Consider the following 22,485-nt stretch of genomic DNA (forward strand, 5'->3'; position numbering starts at 1 on the left):
CGAACTCGTGAAAGAAGGCAGCAAATGAGCTGAAAAGAGACTGAAATTCATGAAGACATGCCATTATGCGATTATGAAATTTACCGTGTGGGCGCAAATAACCACGAGTTGCAAGCGCCAATTATTTGAGTTAATAAAAACAACAACAACAACTTGTAAGCGCCTATAGTCACACTCGCACGCCACACCCGAAGTCACACTCGCGTTGAATCACGTTTTCATTAGTTCGGTCATATCTCATAGTGGGTCGCACAACGGAACCTGCGTTAAAAGTAGCTGGGCAACGGAAAAAATTGGGAAGAAATGTACTACGTTATAGTCATATCAGTAACGTGAACAGTGATCATATCGGTAGTAGGGCTGGGCAAAATCGAGTTCCTGAGTGATTCGATTCTGAATCACGTAATATGCTACGATTCGAGTCGAGTAATCGAGTATTATTCGTTATGACGTCATAATAAAATGTAATGTGTCAAAGCTCAAATATGTACCTTTTATGCGATCTTAAAGAATATAATGCCTGTTATCCATCGCATTAAAGATACTTTGGTATTTTTTCGACCATACCGATTTCATTGCACTTGGTGACAATGTTGTGGGATGATCAATGATCATGACCTCGGAAATGTGCTATTCCCAGTAACTTTCGTAGCTTTGTACTACATGTTTCGTATGGTACGATACGGGCAATCAAGTTTTCAAGGCTCCAACAGTGAAAATTAGTATCGAAACTATAATTCTCGTTAATAGATTAACTTTCAGTGGCGAGAAACGTATAATTTCAGTACTCGAAAAAATCGACTTTTACTACTCGACTCGAATCATTAAAATGAATACTCGATTCAGATTCGAGTACTCGAATCATTGTGCCCAGCCCTAATCGGTAGATACGTACGACAGCATGGCTATTACGACATTCAGCAGTTGGAAACAGTTTAACGATAATGTTGTGTCACAGATAGCCTACAAGTTTTCGAAACGCTACAAAAAAAACCCGGTTTCCGATAACTTGTTTTAGTAACGTCCAATGACCGTATACAATTTACATGGTAATCATTTCCAATTTACACGTTCGAATTCAGGACTGTGGAGTGTGGCGAGATAACGCAGTGGTATAATCCACGGTTGCAACATGAATGGGTTGCGGGATCAAGTCCGACCGAGGGCGACACCAAAATTCCTGCCCAAGTGTTGGAGGTTTATTTAGCTCCTCCTCGCCATATCATACGTGTAAGTGGTGTCTTATAAAAGCCTAGAAGTGGGCCATTTTAAAAGTTGGCAGCTACTGAATCAAAATTCAGAAAATCGGCTATTGTCGTCAACAAGCACCATGAATACCGCAAACAAGGGCTATGGAGTGGATTCATTTTACCACCGATTTAAAGTTTGTGAATGTCCGTTTAAGTGAAAAACTTGATAACTTCTGTAGCCGCAACGGCACTTTTTAGTAGTATTCGAGAACAGTTGGCGCATTTTAAAGCAGTTAGAGTCTTAGTCGGGGCCAGCGAATTTTCTCAAACTCCGACTCCAGCCACTAAGTGTTACCAAAAGCCCCGACTCCGACTCCAAAGAGTGTTACAACACTTTTATGACTCCGACTTCATGCAGAGATAATTTAATGAAGCTCCGACTCCACAGTTCGATAATATTTCTGTGTGGTCGACTGATATTGTCTTATTTGACCCCTGTCCGTTGGATCAAGACAATTAAAATATGAATGTACAGTTACAGAGTCATATTGTAACCCGCACCCGTGAAGTTGATTCAGCAGTCATGGATTTTAGACAGCTGGGGTCGGTCATTGGTCGTTTTACACCAGGCCGCTATTAGTCCTGTAGAATTTGGTCTAAACATGGGTCAACCTAAAAAAAATTATTGTGTGATCTTTATGTGATTTCTGTACTCGGCACGCTTTCGCTCTTGGCTTCTCTGCAAGACAACTCTTACTCGAATCGAGTGACGACGAGGATCGGGACAGGGGATCCTACAGACAACACTTAGGAGTCGAGCTCGGTCGAACTTGAACCTGCGACCTATTGGTTTTGCAGCCGTGTAAGATACATCTACACCACATCACCCTCGAATACATTAATAGGGAATACCAGTGAACACAATGAACTGAGCATCCAAAAAAGTGTGAGAAATAAAAGATAGAATCAAAAATGATTTTCACACTAAACAAAAAGACTATAATGAATGTTTCTGCGAATTAGTGTGACTTCTAGAGTGTGAAATGGATATGTTTCTTGACCTGCACCGAACTCCGGCGACTGGCTCAGTGAACCATTGGGTTCGTTTGAACCCTGGTAATTACCACTGTACTATACACTATGTACAACCCCATTAAATAGTTCTAAACACACGATGTTCGCAGCGAGAGTAGTATAGTCGATCGCTCGCGATTCGTAATGGGCTCTTATGGGCGGGGTGGTGAGCGGCTGGAAAACCGGGGGTGGTGAGCGGCTCTTATTTCTTATGGCGGGGGTGGTGAGCGGCTATTGCGTCTTATGGCGGGGGTGGTGAGCGGCTCTTATTTCTTATGGCGGGGGTCGTGAGCGGCTAGAAAACCGGGGGTGGTGAGCGGCTTTTATTTCTTATGGCGGGGGTCGTGAGCGGCTATTGTGTCTTGTGGTCGAACGGTAACCCTTTTCAGTATAGGGATAGCTCGCACGCGGCTTCGTTGTTGGCATGTCGTACTTCGTGTTGAATATGTATCAAGTAAATAGTCATGTGATTGGTCCTTAGGTAATGTGTATATTCCAAATTACGGCGAGTACGACAATGATATATCGTTATTCTTATGGACGCGGCGATGATTCGTACTTTCAGGCATCTCTCGCGCGGTGTTGAATATGTACGAGTCACCAACAATAACCACACAAACGGAAACGTGGTTTGTTGTGAGGATTAAGCAGTGCGACCTATATTTCGAATGACCTGTGCGCTGAATTATTTCCCGGCCAGCCGCTACTATCGATTTTTACACTAGACCAGTCAGTGTGAAATAATTTGATCGTAAATTATGATATATGATGTAGTTTAGTCGTACCAGATGACCGATCGTGTTCTCTTTCGCTATTGATTGCTACCTGAATATTACTTTCGGCTTATTCGCTGTTTCGCGCCTACAGAATAGTCTGCTGTTCACAGTCGCAACAAGAATCACAAGTATACACATTTACACATTCGTTTATTACTCTGAAATCAAACTCTTCACAAAAACACGTACAATCGTATCATTCACTTTTTTATCATCACCAAAATTATCCAAGTATTCCTCGGTTGAAAACCCTTGAGCTCTTTTTATCAAGAATGCGATAGCATGATCTCCACACACATCCGAAGTTTTACTCTGTAACTGTTTGCCAGTCACGGAAAATTCATCCGGCTCCAGGAATTGGAATATCTGAGGTTTTAGTGGTCCGAAACCTAACGAATCATGAAAATGAGTATCGTCATCTCTGTATATAGACACCCAGTGAGATCCAGGCAAACTCGACTCATCGTAATTAATGGTGATAGCGAATTTTCCGTTAGTTGGTTTCTTTGGTAACTGGTCTACTGGATAAGTTCCTAGATATAGACTTTGTGTGTCAGGGTGGTTATAGAGAATATCATCGATCTCAGACGTATTCATATTTCGACGACTTGTCTTTTTTGATTCAGCTGTAGAAGATGTTGAAACTCCTTCAAACATAACAAGGTTACGGAGGTTGGTAAAGGCTTCGACGTAGTCAAAACCAGATGCACAGTTCCTGTCTTATGAAGTTGATAACATCCCAAACTATTATCGGGTGTCAAATCAAACACAAAAAGAGTGTATCCGTTGACATAATCTTTGCGTGAAATATTTAAAGGTGCCTCGGATTCCCAGCGACCTGTCTGGGAGAATAGTGTCATATAACCTTCGAGTCCGCCGTGTTTATCAAAATCGAAATGAAATTCGCGTCCGTTAATTTGACGCCCATCCACACTTAACGAAAGATTTTGAACATCAAAGTGTTTAAAGTTGAATGGATTTTTGGCTCGAACACCGTTAAATGTCGTGGTCTCGACTAAACCAATTACGATCTTCTTTGGCATGGTGCCGCTAACTAACTCTCTATCAATTTTCGACAAGCCCGCCGCGAATGTATGAGTCGACATTTGTAAGCGTATCCAGGGGTACTTGGCAGTATTCTTCTGTAATACAGACTTGTGTGCTAGGCTTACACTTTCAGCGATCTTCATCTGTTTGACATACACCTCCATTTCGAGTAAAACAATTTGTACATCCTCCGCGTCGCCGAGAAGACAGAAATTATCTTCGTTACGTGTAAATTTTAATTTCATGTCGACATTATCCAACATACATCTAGACTGTTCAAAAAGACCCATTCGAATTTTTCCGATCAACTCTAACGGAGTGCTGTTTTTTGTAAGGTCTTTTCGTTTAACATATCCAGTATTCGCTGCACCAAGAACATCCATAGATCCAGCGACATCTTTATAAAAACCTTGTCCTTGCACAAAACTCTCCGAGGCACCATGTGTATCATTCAACAACCGAGAGATATAAGCTTTGTACGCATGACAATTATCCGAATTTGTGATAACCTCATTTGAAATAGTTACATCGATTTGTTTGAAAAGAGAATCCAACATGTTATTGACCAGGCCCACTTGTGTATCGTTTGCTAAATCAGTTCCATCGCGTTTAGTGAGCTTCAAACGTAATCTCAAGAACGTGTTTTGTAGATCCATATATCGATCCGTCCTTGGTAATTGTACTTCCATGACATTACCTAAACTATGGGGTTTGACGACGACATATTGCGATTCCTCAATACTGGTTTGCGTGTGGGGTATACTAAATATGTTTAATCCGGAGTTATGACATTCTCGGGAACCCGCGTGCATCAACATAGTTCTTAGTCGAATATATCCTGTTGTTTACGACGACGTTTGGATGAAGTGTTCTTTGACTTTGTTTTTTTCCTTTTTATAGCTTTTGGGGTTAAAATTTTATCAATCACTCGACCGCCAGCTTGTTTACTTCTCTTGACAACACTAGACTTGATCGAGTTACCCCGTAATAGATCTCTCGCTATTTCACCTCCAGTCCGTAACAATTGACCGCCAGCGTATTTCGCAATAGGTGTCACTAAACGACCGAGTGATTTAAACAAACTCCCGATACCGGAACCGGCTTGAACTCCACCACTAAAATATCCATAACCATCACCTGTCTGGTTATAATGACGATGGACAGAATGATGATCACACGTGAAAACAACTTTCATAATCGCTTCCTAATGTTAAATGTAGCTTGCAATGAACGACTTATTATATTTATAGGTTCCCCAAACTCATCCCTGAGGTAAAGACATACAGAATCTACAACATCTTTTGAAACAGGGAAATAATACGGATTTCTCGCTACCCAATTATGCGTGACATCACCAGGTGTCAGCGGTATAACTCGTAATAAACGCGCTAACGTATCTCCAAGTAAGTGAGGGTGAATAATATCGCAATACACAAACAAATATTGACCAATCGCTGGTTCGGTTAAAGTGAAATCGATCTCCATGAGGGCTAATTCACAATATCTCGTCGGGATGTTGTTGATGGTGAGTAGTCTGTGTTCAAAATCAACACCAAGCATAGAGGTGGTTAACGTCACTATTCTCATCGTGCGTGGAGTGTCAATGTGGTCTCTATATCATGTACTAACTGACCGTATTGGTCGCGGATGGTGATTTTTATATCACGGATGTGGTTAATCGACACTGGGAAATAAAACGGTTTTTCATATACAACTTCTTGTCTCATACACGTCTCGTTATTTACTTGGATCACACGAAGCAATTGACTCATGTAATCACCCACCGGATGATGTCGTAGTACATTCATATACACAAAAAGATATCTGAGGCGGGGTTGAGTTGGTTTAGGTTTGATCGACGCGGCATTACATACTGGTGTCGACACTTGATCAACTACACTGAAATAATTCGTGAATATATCCGTGGGGTGGAGTGTGATACGTTTCGAGTAACGAATTCGGAAAAGTTCATCGTTGATTCTTTCGGTGAAACAGTGTTTGAAACTTTCAGATAATATTCTTCGCGTCAACTCGAGGTTGTTTGCATAATTCCCAAGTGGTGTTAGGTACGCTTCTACTATTCGATCTTTCTCATTATGTAGCTCCCAGAGTGTTTGATCACGATTGATTATAATTCGATCAAGAGATTCACTGACAAAACTCATATCCATCAACGCAAGCTCATTACAAATAATTTCATTCGGTAACACCACCGAGAATTCACCTTTGGTGCTAGACAACGTGATGTAACTCATATTGAATCAACAGCTCTACGACGGAAGCGTAGGGTTACTGTCACTGGTGCTTTTCGAAATTTAATGGGGTTGCCTGCCGCATCACGTAGATAAATTCGTATTGTTCTAAAATTGTTTCTCGCTAAAGCAAAGAAGTATGGTTTTGAGAATATGTTGATTTGGTTTTCATTCGGTTTAGCGGTTACAGTAACCACCCGTAAAAGTTGTTGCAGCTTGTTACCGTGTGGTCTTGGTTGTATCAGATCACAATACACATAAACCTTATCAATCCGTTCCAACTTTATCGCGGGTGTAAAGATAAATTCTACCACTCCGCGGCGACGAGATACAACGCGTCTAAATGTTATTGTATCCAACACAGAACCAAGTGGTATCAATCCGTAAGGTTCGGGTGAATCATGCGTGGTACGGGGTATGTGTTTGACGCTAGAGTCTGCGGTATCGGTATTTATGGGTACACTCCGCTTGTATCTTTTTTTACTCGTGACTAATCTTCTGAATGTGATTCTAAAGTCTCCGAATCCTTGTAAAATGAAAATGTCCCCCATGTAATATTTCTCGTACGATTCTAACATTTCACCGATGCTGTAATACGAGCCTTCGGGAATATAATACCGATCGGTGTATCCATTCGCATCGACAAATCCAAAACCGATACTTTTCGCTGTCACTTCAATTCGCGGTTGAAAATCATTGGGGAAGGTTAGCTCACATAATCCCAGCTCATGGCGACTCATTTCTAATTCTTTGTAAAGTTCCGTTTGAAAATCTGTGCTAGTATTCGGAAATTTATCCAAACTCGCATTCGAAGGTAGAGTCAACAACATTTTATTGTTTCTTTCAACATATACGATGAGGTGATGGATTCGGTAATAAATACCCAAGTGAAGAAGACAGTAGCGTTAAATATATTTCACGATCCACCCCGACAGAAATTTGATATAAGGAAAACACGATTACACACACTAACATACAAATCTGTACAATAAACACAATCTGGTTTTTCAGACTGTTCGAGACTTGACCCATGCGAGATGAGCCGGAATCAGAATCCATAGTTTGGTTGAACAACATTTTCAGCGTCTATTTATACAAATCCGAGACCCAGGAATTAAATGTAGATGGGTAACCCAACCATTTTACAAAATATTGCGTTTTCTTTCCTTTCCTGCGAGTAGACAGGATTTTCTCGATATTGTAAATATTATTATTTTTAGTTATTGGTTGTAACTCTTCACGCTGAAAGCGACCGTCTATAACTTCACCATGGTAGTCTTTCAATTGATAAGTAGGAGGGTCACCTTTACGACATTGAGATACGAAAAAGATTTCTTCGGTCCAACTCGCCAAGGCGCTTTTTACAAAATTACCACGTGATTTCGAAATCCTGACGGGTGTGCCGATAGTTAGTTTGGGTTTTTTAGGGGTCATGTCACCGTATAACCTATGGAAAATTTGTTCTTGATTCGAATAATTAACATCCGCTGGAGGACACCCTATAGCAACGTGAAAAGTAGTGTTATACCCCCGACATATCTCAGACAGGACCTTGACATAATTCAAAGTCTTATTATGCGTGAAATAACGGTATAACACTTGCTTCACAGTACGAATAACACGCTCGCATATCGATGCTTTCAGTTCACTATTTGTATGAAAATGTCGCACATTGTTCTCTTTCAAGAAAGTCTGAAACGCACGATTAGTATACTCAGAACCTTGATCACTTTGAATAACATGAGGTATACGATCCTTAAATATTTCCTTGAATCCGCGAATAATACCTTGCGAGGTTTTGTTTTTGAGTGGATACAGATATAAAAATCGGCTGAAACAATCGATCGTCACCAACACATATTTAAAATTATCGTTTTCTTTTGAAAGATTTTGCATATGCATGAGATCGGTTTGATACTGAACACCGAGACCGGACGTAATCACTCTAGGTCTCTTCAATTTCTTTCGATAGGGAAAATGTTTTGTGTACGCGTCCTTGCTCGAAAGAAACTCCTTGACTTTGGCTCTATTCCACCCTCTAGAGAATACGTATGCACCGCGATAACTACCGGGTAGCCCCGGCGTGAAATACTTAGTATGGCTCCCATCCGTATCGTCTCGGGGTCTTGGGTGTACGACCGCTTTTCGTCGCGGCATGCTGAGTCTTTACTTTGCTTCGTTGGCTACTCGGTGATGGTATAGGAATCCTTGATGGTTCACCCTTGATCAGACGTCGCAGTGCGTCCAACTCACTAGCCGAAAATAGATTCCTTTGTTCTGATATATCGATTTTCATCGGTTGATTCAGTGTGTCGTGTTTTGTTTGATAACGATTTAGTGCGTCGTTATATAAGGCTAATTTTCGTTCTTGGGGTATGTTCATCTGTAATATGTCGCTCATACATTTGTCGATATCCAAATTCAATTTCTGAACGTCAGCTCCGTTGATCGGGCTCGGATTTATGAAGATTTTTTTAAAAGAACTCATTTTTTGAAAAGATTACCGAGTAAACCAGTGACGACGGGTAGGATGCTTGATAATAGAGTCATAAACATACCCCCATTCTGGTTGACCATACGTTTTTTATGTCGAATAGGGATGTCTTTCCTGACAAGTCGACGTAAACTACATTTATGAGCTGATAGTCGCTTTCTTTTATACTTTGAAAGAGGGATGTTACCGTTTAAAATGTTCTTTGTACAATCACATATACACTCGATCAATTCTCTGCTGGCTCCCGATATAATTTGCTTGCGTATCTCGGGTTTACTTTTATGTAGGAACTCTAGTGTGGGAATATGCCGCCGTGTCCGAGCTGGTACCTTGGTCATTTTGAGTTTAAAGTCGTCTCTGCGCTTGGCTATTTATACCATCGGGCTATAAACCACCATGGTTTCACCAGGAAATATATTGGTCATAACTCGTCGATTTTCAGGTGCTTCTTGCGTGAGATCAAGGAATAAATAACTATGAGGTTGTCTAGCAGCGTCACGATAAGCCTCTGTTAAAAATCTAGAGTTTGGGTACATTTGTCGACCAAGAAAACTGATCTGCTGTTGGTCGCGCGGATTCTTGAAAATCACCATATACGAGCTTGAAAGACTCAAGTCACGTGCTCCTTTACCCTTGTGATACAGGTTCTGCGTGATATAGCAAATTGATTTGGCCGAATGATGTGAAAATCTTGTAAAGTAGTCTGCAATTTTCGCTGTCTCAGTCATGAAATCATCCACTATAATCAAGGTGTCTTCAGAGCAAACCTTCAACTCTTCTAAAATATCTAGACCGGCGTGGAATTCTACATTATGCATCGTCTTGAAAACCTCCTGGTAATTATTGTAACAATATACGACCCTGGATACACTTGGTTTAATCATTGATGTGGCATGCCTAATCAGCTTTGCAACGAAAGTAGTCTTCCCACTTCTTGAAGGACCACTCACAATACACGCGAATGGGTGGATCAATTCCATCATTTGTTGTTGTTTATTGAAAACTCGATAAAGTGCATTTGTTTATATATCAACAAGGTTGGGAATATCCACTGTTGTAGTCATCTTGTTCTAGTGGAATATATAAACCCAGTAGAGTTCGATTTAACAATTTTCCCCGGGTTATGAAATCTTCATCTGTCCCTCGTAATTTCGTCAGTGGAAGTTGTAGTGTTACGAACGCTTTATTCAGGTCATCAAGCAGCTGATCCCAATCTGCAAAATAATAAATCACATAAGAGGATTCATAATAAGAGAGGATTCATAGCGCTTTAAAATCTAACAGTGTTTCTATAACAACTATAGACCTCACCCTTGGAACACTCTTTCAAATCTTTATGTTGTCTCGACACGCGTTGTTCGTATAATTCATGCGATATCTCTCGATTCAAATACAGCTCCACGAAGTGTACATGATCGCGGCGTTGTACAAGTGTCTTTTCGTGTAACCGAGTCAGACCTGCTTGTTCCAGAACAGATATTATGTAATCACTAGCCATCTGTAAAACAAGACACAGATTTCAGGAAATATTATTACTAAAACGTTTTAGTTACAACATTTCGAAGGTTTCGAAACAAGGTTTCACCTAAAACTATCAGTGTTCACCACAAGATTATGTTCACAATGACCAAGGGAATCATGTTTGCAAAAATCATCGGTTGTAGCATCGCTACTTTCAGAGTCAGAACGAGTTCGTTTCAAACTGTTTGCAACTCGATGTTGATCAAGGAAAAATTGGAATTTTCGATGTCGCTTGCGAGTTCTCAAGTAGGCTTTCATCTCTTCGTAACCGAAAAGCGGTATCCACGAACAATTTTTTCCCAAGACCACATAATTTGTCAGCTTTGCTCTGTTGAATAGGCTGTGGTTATCACTCGGCGTCTTTCGATCAGGAAATTGTAGTTGAAGTAGCGCTTCTATGCAGACACTTCGGACACGGGTCCATTTCTCGTCTAGTTCCTGACGGCGCGCCTTGGCTGGATCGGATATCGTGCGGTCTTGTGAGTTGTCGTCGGTATCGTGAATCGAGAGCTGTGTTAATTCCTGCTCCAGTTCAAGCGTCTCTTTGTGCAAACTATTTAAACCCAATTCTGAAATTACTGACTCAATATATGAAATAGCGTTATCCATCTGGAAAACAAATGACACATTAGCACGTAAAAAAATACAAGTAAATCATAATAATAGCAGACACACAGATAAAATACAATAGCACACAAAATATACAATTACACATTTAATGGCAGGGTTGACACACCATCCTCGAGCACTCGGCGTTTGGCATAAAAATAGGAAAATGTTTTACGCTGTTGTTTGTATGTATAGACACCCCTATCTCTGCACCGAAACCCCTTGTTCACTCCCCCGACAGATTGCCCAGATGTCAAGACACCCAGAAAAGTTTCGAAATCGACTGGGTTGGATTTCTGGAGACCTTTGGAAGCCAATTTTTTCTTTGGACCATCGCAAAAGTAATTTTTGGATTGGAGACCGCAGAAAGATGTACCACCTTCATACTCCACTTTCATCAAACCCGGTTGACGAAGGTAATACGCATACGTGTCTTTGCAACACCACCTCGAGCGATCAAAAGAAACCGGATCATCCAAAAACTCAGTTCGGTGCTCATCACAAAAATAGCGTGGAAACCAGTTCTCGTATTCAAGATAAAATTCACCCCTTTTCTCGGGGATAAGAATATCATCGAATGAGGCTGAATGCGAAAGATAGAGGGAGTCTGTGTCCATCATTAATAGCATGAAGCACTCGTCACGGAAATATTTACACAAACAGTCATAAAAAAACGAGAGCATCTTGAGCTTAGCATTGTTATACACCCAGAATCCCACTTGAATACAATTACCCCACTTGATCGTTTTAGGTCGCTTCGTTATTTCAAATAGATCTGCGTTCAATTCGTCACATTTCACAAAAAAACGATCCTTCACATTGACACCCAATTCGCTTTTATCACAGTAGGAGGTTCGTTTGAATTTACGTGGGTTCATCAAGACGCGGCCATAGCTGCTATTTCCGGCTAATTTTTGTGTCAGGGCAATGATCTCTAGGCTAGGGTCGCGGTCCCCAGCTCGTCGACAATCTGAGACATTTTTCGCAAAGTTGTCAAAACAGGTCTTTTTTGTGAATTCGACCGCCTCATGAATTTTGGATATAATCAACCCATGCTCTACATACCACTTGATCAAGTCAGAGGTCAACAAGATTTTCTTGCCCCAGTATGAAGCAACTAACATGCGCGTGGGTTTGGTGAGTAATTTACGATCAATGGCAAACTGCTTCATGTGACCTGTCAAATGCTCGCGAGACACCATCGTATTTTTGAATATCGGACATAGTTCAACAAACTTCCTTTGTAAATGTTTTGGCGTAAAAATATCAACTGATAAACATCCGAAGAATGTACCAGTCATTACCATCTCCATCAATTTTTGTGCGGTGACAGACTTGGTTCGAGTCAATTGGGGTTGAATACCATTAAGATATCGCACAATATCAGGATTTTTCTGTTTCTCCGTGCGCCAGTCGCATTCCCATTTACATATGACTTGGTAATTGAGGCTTTTGTAATAATCATGAACACGTTTAGTCCGTTCTCGACGTTCCAAATCATCACAGCCAAATCTGCACTGATGTGCATGGAAATGACATCCAAGAAAAGACAAGATTACCCCTTGACCAGCTGAATTACGATAGAACCCATCAGCAGGGTAATTACGAGCTCCTACGCGGATTTCAGGTCCATTAAAAGCATGGTGGACATGTACATTGTGGGTATACGAATACCAGTTTAGCCATTGAGCTGCTGTCTCCCCCCATTTCGGTGCGGTCTTCACCGGTTTGAATTTAGTACACTCAGCATCGAGTGGTTGCCAATGTACCGGGAAACCGGTTGGACTAGGTTCACTCAAAGCAAAAAGGTATAACGAATTGCTGTCCAGCCCTGTTACATGTTGGGTAATCTGTGCGTTTTCCTTATAAAAAACTTCTTTGATTCGAGTTTCACCCTGTTTTTGATATCGATGGAAAATTACCGACGGTCCGCCCACTAAATTGTCTCTGAATAGCGAAACCAGATCTTGGTGTTTATCATTGAACAAGGTGAAATCACGCGGAATGCTATTGAAAAGATGCCTCGATACAACCCCGGGTAGGGAGACAGCTTCTTTGAATATATCCACACTGAATTGACTTTTGAAAGATTGAAATTGTTTTTCTAACCCCTCAATGAAGTAATGAGTATCGATTGCGTTGTACCATTTGAGATAATCACGTAAAGTGGTCATTTTGTTATCATTCCAAACCTTCAAACAGTTTTCATATTCAGCTGTGGATATATTACGACCTTTTAGCGAGCTGTAAAACTCATCGTGGCTAGGTAGACTCGTATAATCCAGCTTTTCCAAACTAGTCAGAAACTCATACGGAAAATGACCTTTAGCGGCGCTACATTTGAAGGCTTTCAAATAAGCATCGTACGAGAACCCGGGTGCCAAGTAATTTACAATGTCCAAAAATTTGAGTCTCTTGGTTGTCAACGAGAGGAAGTTGTTACCGCGCTTCAATACACTCAGATTTTCATCAATGAGTAAACCCATCAAGTACTCTTTGAGACAGTTCAAGTCATACCGACCACCATTGAACGACAAAACAGGGATTTGTTTTAAATATCGCGTAAACTCCTCTTGTAAACGTTCAAGAGGTATTTTTTTCTCGGAAGGATCGAGTGCTTTCATTTCGGTAATTTTAGTTTCGAGCATGTCCAAGTAGTGTTGATATTCCATCTGTAACAACCTAAATGACTCACTTTGAATATCATGAAAATGATCAACCATTTCCGCGCACAAGTCGTTTGGGTCACCGTTCGAGACAATTACATACGGTTCCAAGAACCCTTCCACATTAGAAGATATGCTAACAGAAATGGGAATATGTTTGCACTCCCACGAAGTTTTGGAGGAATCTGGAATATCACACTTCTCGAACATGCTCTCGATATCAAACGCGATACGGTATTTGAAATAACGAAGCTGGTGAGGAACAAACACCCCTTCTAAATCAAGCTTTTCAAATATGTTCAGAGGAGGTGTATACACGCCGCCGGGAAACACTTCAACAGGTTCCGTTGTACATTTGTGTCTGGTCAATTCATACTGTAAATTGAAAAATCTTTCGCAAACATCACATTGATAGCTCTCCGCGTAACGGAATATATCAGTAATAAGACAGAAATGGTTACTTTCTAAATGTAAGTACACAGGTTTCGCTTCAAACGTACTACGACGGAGTGCGACAGCTTTACCCTCAGTTTTTGTGTACACAAATATGGCCACATTAAACAAGTTCTCGATATCATCCAGCATATCAAGAGTTACACCAGATTCTACATTGATACCATATACCGAAGTGAATTGTTGGGCCATTGCTTTTGTATCTTTTCCTAGCGAGTGACCAATACAGCGAAAAGCACACAGATTGTCTCTGTACCGATTTCGATTTTTTTGATGGGTAAATGTCATTATACATCTCGCTCTCGCAAGCCATATCGGGAGTTTAATACCAGCGCAACCAATCAACATGCCGTCAGTAGGATATACATAAAACTGTACATTAGTCAGACAGACCGGCAGCGACTTTGTGTTTGGTCGAGAATTTCGTAATAAATCAAACGCCGTTTCCAACCTTATAGATTCAACAAATTCGTCGAATTTAGCTAGTGTTGAAATTGCTGCTGGTGTTTCTAATACACTATCAACATTCGCCGATGCATGAAAATAACGAAATCTAAGAGTCTCGATGTGGTACAAAATAAATGCATACGAAAAATTGACTTTGAAACGTGTCGACTCTGAGAAAAATATAGCTTGTATATCGCGGAAAACATCCGCTAGCTCCCGACCGATGACCCGAATATTATACACACGCCGACTCTCATTCACTACATACGATTTTATCGCTTGCCAGTTCTGATTTACAACTTCTTGGCGTTCGTCACCGATCTCTGGTGGTGCATTCGGTTCTTCGCGAACACGATTCCGTCTGCGTCGACTCATCTGTAAAATTAATAACACGTGGTCAAATTCAGCACTTGGGGAACATGAAACTAGTCTTACTTACATTCTAGTTTCTTTGTTGGTGTCTTCGATTCTTTATGCTTAATAAAACAAGTAACACATCAATCTATGTCCACTAATGTTGTGTCATAGCAGATAACTTACCAGTAGACTTGCCTGTTGTTATTAATCCTTGAGTTTGCTCTGTCTGTTCAACAACAAAATCGTTACATCACACTCCTATCATTCTGAACAGTAATAACTCACCGTTTCAATTCTTTAATTCCGACGCTTGTTTTGTCTGTAGGATAAACGAATAACATATTACGTTCATAAATCAAATTAATCGTACCGAATAACTTACTAATTAACTCCTTATCCGCCAATTCGCGATCGAATATACCCAGACAGTAAGCCACGTTGTTCACCGCTCGACACCCGGAGAGAAAGACCTAAACCACTGATTCGAGATTGCAAGAGCACCAGCGCCACTAGTGCTTGTGCTTTCAGAAGCTATTGTTTATTTATGGTTCTAATGTAAAATCTGAAACGGAAAACAGAAATTGAGAATAGACACTCACAACAATGAAAATCATTCAGCCCAATCACAAATTATACTTCAATTTCGTTCTAATTTCTAGAAGTCGATGCAAGTACTCATCGGTGGCGGTATTTAATTCAGGCTGAATCTCATCAAGACTCCAACGCTGACCCTTGACAGTAAGCAATCGTTTGATGTCAGCCATGAGCTTTGTGACAGTCAAATTTTTTTTCCCCGTCAACGAATCAGCATAACATAGTATTGAACGTAAATGCGGCTTAACAACGTCAATAGTCTGGAGGTAGGTGACCATCTTGTCAACTGTGTATTGACATAACTTTTCTTCCTGTTTCTTTTTTCCCTTCGCGTCGTCGCGAAAATCATCGTCACTCGCGCTTTTAGATTTCACAGGTTTCTTACCAACCTTCTGTCTGGGTTCGGTACGATTCAAATTTTTCGATTTCCTATTACGAAGCTGTTTAGCCGGTGGTATGCCCGCCGTTGTCGATATGGTTCTTTTTCGAGTTGGCTTGCTGGTTGATACAGATTTAGGAGTATCAGTCACCGATAGCGACCCCGCGGGGCGCGGTATCGTCATCCCAGAAGTCGACGGTTTCTCGGGATTCGGTAATTCGTTGCTAACGGCTGTCTCGTCGGTCGGTACACACGGCATCGTCACCAAGTTCGTGAGATCGTTAATCGCGCTTTCTCTAGCTAGTTGACCCGACTTCAGCCACGCCTGGCGCGCTATATCTGTATAGTTTGACTGCATTTCGATCGTTGCCGTAAGGTCGCGTTCTGCGGATTCAACTCTTAAATCGGGTGTCATCAGATCACCAGGATTAATCGCATCAAAGATATCCGCGTTCTCTTCAAATTGCGATTCGAATGCATTTGGTTCATAACCAAATTTGTCAAGATTATCTATCTGAACCTCGACCATTGTATAATAATTAATCTAACTGCTCCAACCAGCGTTTATGTCTGCGACAGCGAAGTATAACAATCGACTCGTGGGTGTTGGCTATTTATAGACTTAATTCGCTAGTAGCACGCGGCTGGGCGGGAAATAATTCAGCGCGCAGGTCATTCGAAATATAGGCCGCACGCACACTGCATAATCCTCAGAACCGATCGCGTTTCCGACTTTCAGAACCGGACGTATTTAGTGTGTCACACAGATCAAAACGCAGTCGCGGACATCTGTTTTTTCAAAATCGCACAGCACACTGCGCTTTAGTGAATTTCCTGTTTAGCGAAACGGGCGATTTTATTGTGTCACACATGTCAAACGCACCCGCCGACATCTGTTTTTTCGAAATCTGAGCGGTGTATTTCACCATTTTAACACATTGTGGTGTCATTCTCATGGTTTACTTTTTCAGTTGATAGTTACATATACTCGTTATGGCAACTAGCGCGATTATTGAGAATTACCTTCTCTATTATCATAACTTGACAACCCCCACATTGAGCGAAACGGAAAAATTCATCCACGGAGTACTAGATTTCTATGTACATGGACAAAACGTGAGCCGTGTTCGAAAGTGTGATTTTACCGCATTGGTTAACTCGATTCGATCATACGGCATCGACTGGAATGGGGTTTTTAGTGTCATAAGCATTGCGGCGATGAAAAGTGACATACATACCCTAGCGGCGTACAGAGATTTAGCAACAGACATCTTGAATACTCACTACAGTACATTGATAAGTGACTGGGTAAGAAGAAAATTCATTCGTGTCGTTTGTCACTTGTGAACGGCATCCTTTCTTACAGAACTCCTGTAAAGTTTATTTCAATCCAAGTCTATTCACGCGGGTCATCAGGATTATACAAAGACTGTTAACTCACTCAATACCACGTGCCTAATTCTATAAATATCGACGGATTTGTTGATGACTCCCACTTTATCAAACGATATGACATCGAACAGCGTCAACACTATGCAAGTCGGAGCAACTTCAAATTTTCACGTCGGCGTCAAATTCGTCTCATCACCCAAAAGAGGTGGCGTTAGCCAATATCTCAAAGGTATATTCATCGACGGCAATAACGAAGAGATATCTTTCACGTGTTTCAATCGTGAATTGTTCGGGGTCATTGAGAAAGCATTCTCCAAACGAAAAAAACTCATGGTCAAATCCGGTTGGGTCCAAATTGACAAGTTTACTGGAAAACCTGCTGTATTACTGGGACGGGTTTCGTCAGTAACTCTGCATGGAAAATCGAGACATACGACTGAAGAATACCCATTATTGACCTGTGAATCGGTATACGGGAATAAAGATGAATACGTTTCGATCGCCGCTACTTGTGTTTCTCGAGAGGAGAAGACGGTCAATTCTGGTGTCGGAAAGGAGTTGAAATTATACAGTTTTACATTGAAGGATGATACTGGCGAGGTGGTTTTGGATCAATGGAACAAAGCCTCGCTCGTACCCGGGAAGAAATATCAACTCACTCGTGTTAAAAACTGTGTCGGCAGCTTGAAAATCGATTCGTTAACTAGACTTGTTGAATTGAAAGAGTAGTTTGCATATTTGTATACTCCAATACAATATTTCACGTAAAATGTATGACCTATGTGATTCGACAACTGGGTTAGTGCGGTGTTGTTCTACTGATCGAGGTGTGAAAATTGTACTATCGCGATGAAGTTGTGGTTGTGAACAGCAGACTATTCTGTAGGCGCGAAACAGCGAATAAGCCGAAAGTATTATTCAGGTAGCAATCAGTAGCGAAAGAGAACACGATCGGTCATTTGACACGACTAAACTACGACATCATATATCATAATTTACGATCAAACTATTTCACACTGACCGGTCTAGTGTAATAATCGATAGTAGCGGCTGGCCGGGAAATAATTCAGCGCGCAGGTCATTCGGAATATAGGTCGCACTGCTTAATCCTCACAACAAGCCACGTTTACGTCCGCGCGGTTATTGTTGGTGACTCGTACATATTCAACACCGCGTGAGAGATGCCTGAAAGTACGAATCATCGCTGCGTCCATAAGAATAACGATATATCATTGTCGTACTCGCCGTAATTTGGAATATACACATTACCTAAGGACCAATCACATGACTATTTACTTGATACATATTCAACACGAAGTACGACATGCCAACAACGAAGCCGCGTGCGAGCTATCCCTATACTGAAAAGGGTTACCGTTCGACCACAAGACACAATAGCCGCTCACGACCCCCGCCATAAGAAATAAAAGCCGCTCACCACCCCCGGTTTTCTAGCCGCTCACGACCCCCGCCATAAGAAATAAGAGCCGCTCACCACCCCCGCCATAAGACGCAATAGCCGCTCACCACCCCCGCCATAAGAAATAAGAGCCGCTCACCACCCCCGGTTTTCCAGCCGCTCACCACCCCGCCCATAAGAGCCCATTACGAATCGCGAGCGATCGACTATACTACTAGCGAGTCATTAGATTTGTACCTCGCACAAATAGTCAAGGCGAGCCCAGCAAGGCATATCATTCAGCAGGAATTTGTTCTCTGCAATACTAGACATGTGCGCGCAATTATCGTCTCCCCAGGCGTTGTTTGGCTCGTTGTCGCCCCACCGCGTCGTTTGTGCGTTCATTTCCTTCCCGTCGATCCACAGGTTCCATTTGTCATCGGCCGTTTTCTTTTTAAATCCAACCCACGGAAATCCCCCTAGTTGCGCGTAGTCCCACGATTTGCGATTTTTCGTTGCCGTATTAAATCGGTCATAGTTACTTGCTTCAACGAAAAAGTTTTGATCGCGGATGTATCTAAAAGGAATATTTGGGGTGACTGACTTGTTCTAACTGGGGTGTATGGACGACTTAAACATTCCTCATTTTGCGCAATCCCACAAGTCAATCATTCCAATATTAAATCAGTTTAAATAAATCGGATATCCATGACACTGGCTACCATCCTCAGTTGGCATCTACAGGTCAATTTTATGAGATCCAGGAACTGCATTACTGCATGGTTACTGTCAACTGCTTTTCGTTACAGAACCGGCTGTAAAATTTGACTATTATGATAGAACCGCGTGACAAAAAATGAATTCCACCACTGTATACGTGTATGCATGGATAATTGGACGTGCGTTATGGTGAAGATACTATAACTTGCCAGTATGGCTTCCATTAGTGTAGTGGTTCCCAACCGGTGACGAATTCCCCACTGGCATAGAAGCATTTGTTAAACGTTATATACATGATAGTATATACATATTTATGGAGGCACATGTGCGATTGCCGTTACCAGTTAACTACTCTGGAAAGTATGTATCGGAAATTATAAATAGAAAGTGTCCTCTGATGACGCCTAAATGTCCTCTGTTGGGGAATTTGTCCTCTTTTTCTCTGAAAAGGATTTATATGCCACGAAAAATGCGACTCCGGCGCGGCGAACGTCAGAGTTTTGTAACAAAAAATCGGGAGCCGAGTGAAAGTGGTGACCTTTTTTTAGTCAACGCAATGCTATCGGTCGAAAATTTTTCATAATCCCTAGTTTTCATCGGGCTTTCAGAATTTATAAAAAGTATCCTCTTCTTAGGATCAAAAAATATGGTGACCCTATTTTAAAGGGTTTGTAAGAGTATTGGGTAGTGGGGAATGAAGACTCGGAATAAATCTGAAGTGGGAATGAAGACAAAAACGTTGGGAATCACAGCATTAGTGGCTGATATCGGCATGGTCTCATGCAACAAAATGATATCGTCTTGTTGTGCAACAAACCAATTGTTTTATTGTTTTACGAACCGCTTGTTCGTTGTTCCTAGCTAATAACTTTATGCTAACTTCTCACCTTACAACATCCGGATCTCTCAATACCCCGGTAGCCAATCTACCTCCGTGAGTGCTACAATCAGCCTGTGCGTAATCGAATGATGCACCCGTGACGAATCTTTTTAGGAAGTACTCGCCGTATCTCTTCCAGCCTGCATCCGAGAGTCGTTTGACTGTTGCTGCAAACCAAAACACAAACCAGTGGACATTAATATAATGATTTCAAGACATAGCAAGGTCACCATTCCAAGACAAAAGGAAACGTCCGAAACAAAGTAGTAAAAAATATCATTCCGGCACCAACAGACAATCGGGAACTTATAAATAAACGCATGATCAGCCGTATTCAAGGTGAGAGGACTATTATCAAACGCATCTCATAGATACGTCCAATATATTTTCGACTATAGTTTTAATAACGCATAAATATTCCGAGATAACTCCGAAGCTATAATATCTCCAGAATTCCACTGGTAATGATATTTATGGCCTTGTCAACACAGGGTGTCGTTTTATGACGATTTTGAAGTGAAAAACAATCAAACTGTTACGAATGGGCGAAGCAGAAGCCTATCTTTGTTCCACCTGAGCGTTTTTCTGCAGCAGCAACCTTTCTCAAATGCGCCATCCCAACTCCCAATGACGTTCGGTCCTGCAAATGGATGTCAATCATGATAAGACTTAATTTGGTGACTTACTATACATTCAAGGGCAATTCTAGACAAATTCAAGCCATGAGCAGCAATTATTGTCAAATGTCCATACATAGGCCTCAAATCCGGAATGCCATTTTCATGCAACATTCTTGTAAATTATTAGTGGATATTACTATTGAAAATATTTGGACGCTCTTACCTCACAATCTCCGACTGAAACCCATCTTCCATTAACGTATTTCCTTGCGCAAAGTCTACCTGTAATCGACTTAGATCGTAAACGAAGTCATTCTCGTGTGAGATCAAACACAGACCTGTAACAGCGCGCCACGTGCCAATCACAGCCTAACTTTATTCAAAGCTGAAATATATGTTTAGTGTTTACTCACCAGCAATAATAGGCCACGAAATCCCGTTTAGTATCACCAGAATCATACATCCGTTCCGTGTCAGCATGATGGATAGCCTACGCTGCCCATTCGATGCTCATATTTGATGACGATAGCTTAAATAAGCTTAATTTTATACAACGGCACAAGAGGAAATTAGTTTAGCCTTGTCGTACAGAGGATGATTGGCGCTTAAAAACGATGGTGCTCATTGCCTGTCTGAAAGGGTTTCTGTCCACAGTACGTAGGATCATTTCCTTCTTCGAAAATTAGTCATCCTTTGATTGACGTATTCCTAATCGACAACCAGGGGTATCTAGACTCAAGTCCCCGTCGACAAGGTCATCAAAATATCCAGCATTGGCTGAGATTTCAGGATAGTCTATACCAGGAATATCTTCAATCTAGACATCCCTAGAATGAACCACCGTAACCCAAACCATACCAACTCACCGCGTATAGTCAGTATCTGTTGCGACCCATTATACCTAAAAGCGGACCTGGGCAATGTTCGCGAAATGTTCCTTGGAATTTAGACAATAAAATCTATTGGTAATGTGCCGACGAAAACTACTGTATAAACTGATGCGGAAGTGCGGAAATTTTGCAGTCTAGTTTATTTATGTACCGTGATTACGTAACAAAGTACGTCCTGCATGTGAGTAATCCGGGCTCGAAATAAAGCCTATATAACATATTATGGCGTAACAATTAAAGTAACAAGTCACTGTTTCCATATTCAAGCTCAAATCTTGTTTGCTGCCAGGTCTGTGATTATGATGCTACATCATACCAGTGTTGGGATGACTCGAGTCATGACTTGACTCGAGTCAGACTCGAGTCACCTTTTTCGTATGACTTGACTTGACTCGAGTCAATTTGTTAAAATGACTTGACTTGACTTGACTCGGCGTATCAGAAATGTGGATTGACTCGTGACTCGAAGCTAAATTCACGGGTCGATTCCAAGTCATCAAGCAATTGATTTCGATAAAAATCACTGTATCTTGCAATCGGATTGTTCGCGAAACGCTGGTGTAACCCGTGCAAACTAATATAGTAAAGTATTTTAATAGAAAATTGTCTATTACTGTTCTTACCTTAACCCAGTGGTTCGCAACCTTTTTCGACTCATCGCCCCCTTTTCAAGCTCCACACCGATCATCGCCCCCCAAATTTTGTGAACCGAATAATGAGCATAT

At 41.3% G+C, this 22,485-nt stretch overlaps 3 protein-coding genes and 1 long non-coding RNA gene across 7 annotated transcripts in view; 2 read left to right on the forward strand and 2 right to left on the reverse strand.

Annotated features, from left to right (window-relative positions):
- LOC145437617 (uncharacterized) overlaps window positions 1-22,485 on the forward strand; it is a 299,426-nt gene that overhangs the window by 15,233 nt on the left and 261,708 nt on the right. The gene's annotated exons all lie outside the window — the stretch shown is intronic.
- LOC145437588 (uncharacterized) lies at window positions 1,785-19,364 on the forward strand. Its single transcript, XR_013914692.1, has 2 exons — window positions 1,785-2,332; window positions 18,894-19,364. It is a non-coding gene; the product is annotated as an uncharacterized LOC145437588 (long non-coding RNA).
- LOC145437586 (uncharacterized) lies at window positions 10,621-15,006 on the reverse strand. The gene is made up of 2 exons (XM_080314850.1): window positions 14,969-15,006; window positions 10,621-14,904 (listed from the first exon to the last, which is right to left on the reverse strand). The coding sequence occupies exon 2, from the start codon at window positions 14,902-14,904 to the stop codon at window positions 11,062-11,064; it is 3,843 nt and encodes a 1,280-aa protein (XP_080170976.1). The 5' UTR covers window positions 14,969-15,006; the 3' UTR covers window positions 10,621-11,061.
- On the reverse strand, window positions 18,894-22,059 carry LOC145437587 (hepatic lectin-like). The gene is made up of 5 exons (XM_080314851.1): window positions 21,284-22,059; window positions 21,094-21,152; window positions 20,824-20,890; window positions 20,258-20,417; window positions 18,894-19,227 (listed from the first exon to the last, which is right to left on the reverse strand). Exons 1-5 carry the CDS (start codon window positions 21,348-21,350, stop codon window positions 18,897-18,899), a joined length of 684 nt encoding a protein of 227 aa, XP_080170977.1. The 5' UTR covers window positions 21,351-22,059; the 3' UTR covers window positions 18,894-18,896.

Source organism: Botryllus schlosseri, chromosome 4 (genome assembly GCF_051294905.1).
Source record: "Botryllus schlosseri isolate E-star chromosome 4, Bs_hap1, whole genome shotgun sequence".
Lineage (NCBI taxonomy): Eukaryota > Metazoa > Chordata > Ascidiacea > Stolidobranchia > Styelidae > Botryllus > Botryllus schlosseri.

Excerpts from the sequence above, each read along its gene's own strand:
- LOC145437586 (XM_080314850.1), bottom strand. The coding sequence starts at position 14,904 with ATGAGTCGACGCAGACGGAATCGTGTTCGCGAAGAACCGAATGCACCA.
- LOC145437587 (XM_080314851.1), bottom strand. The coding sequence starts at position 21,350 with ATGCTGACACGGAACGGATGTATGATTCTGGTGATACTAAACGGGATT. Across the intron at positions 20,891-21,093 it reads TTTCAGTCGGAGATTGTGAG|GACCGAACGTCATTGGGAGT; the intron begins GTAAGAGCGTCC and ends ATCCATTTGCAG. Across the intron at positions 20,418-20,823 it reads TGCTGCAGAAAAACGCTCAG|CAACAGTCAAACGACTCTCG; the intron begins GTGGAACAAAGA and ends TTTGGTTTGCAG.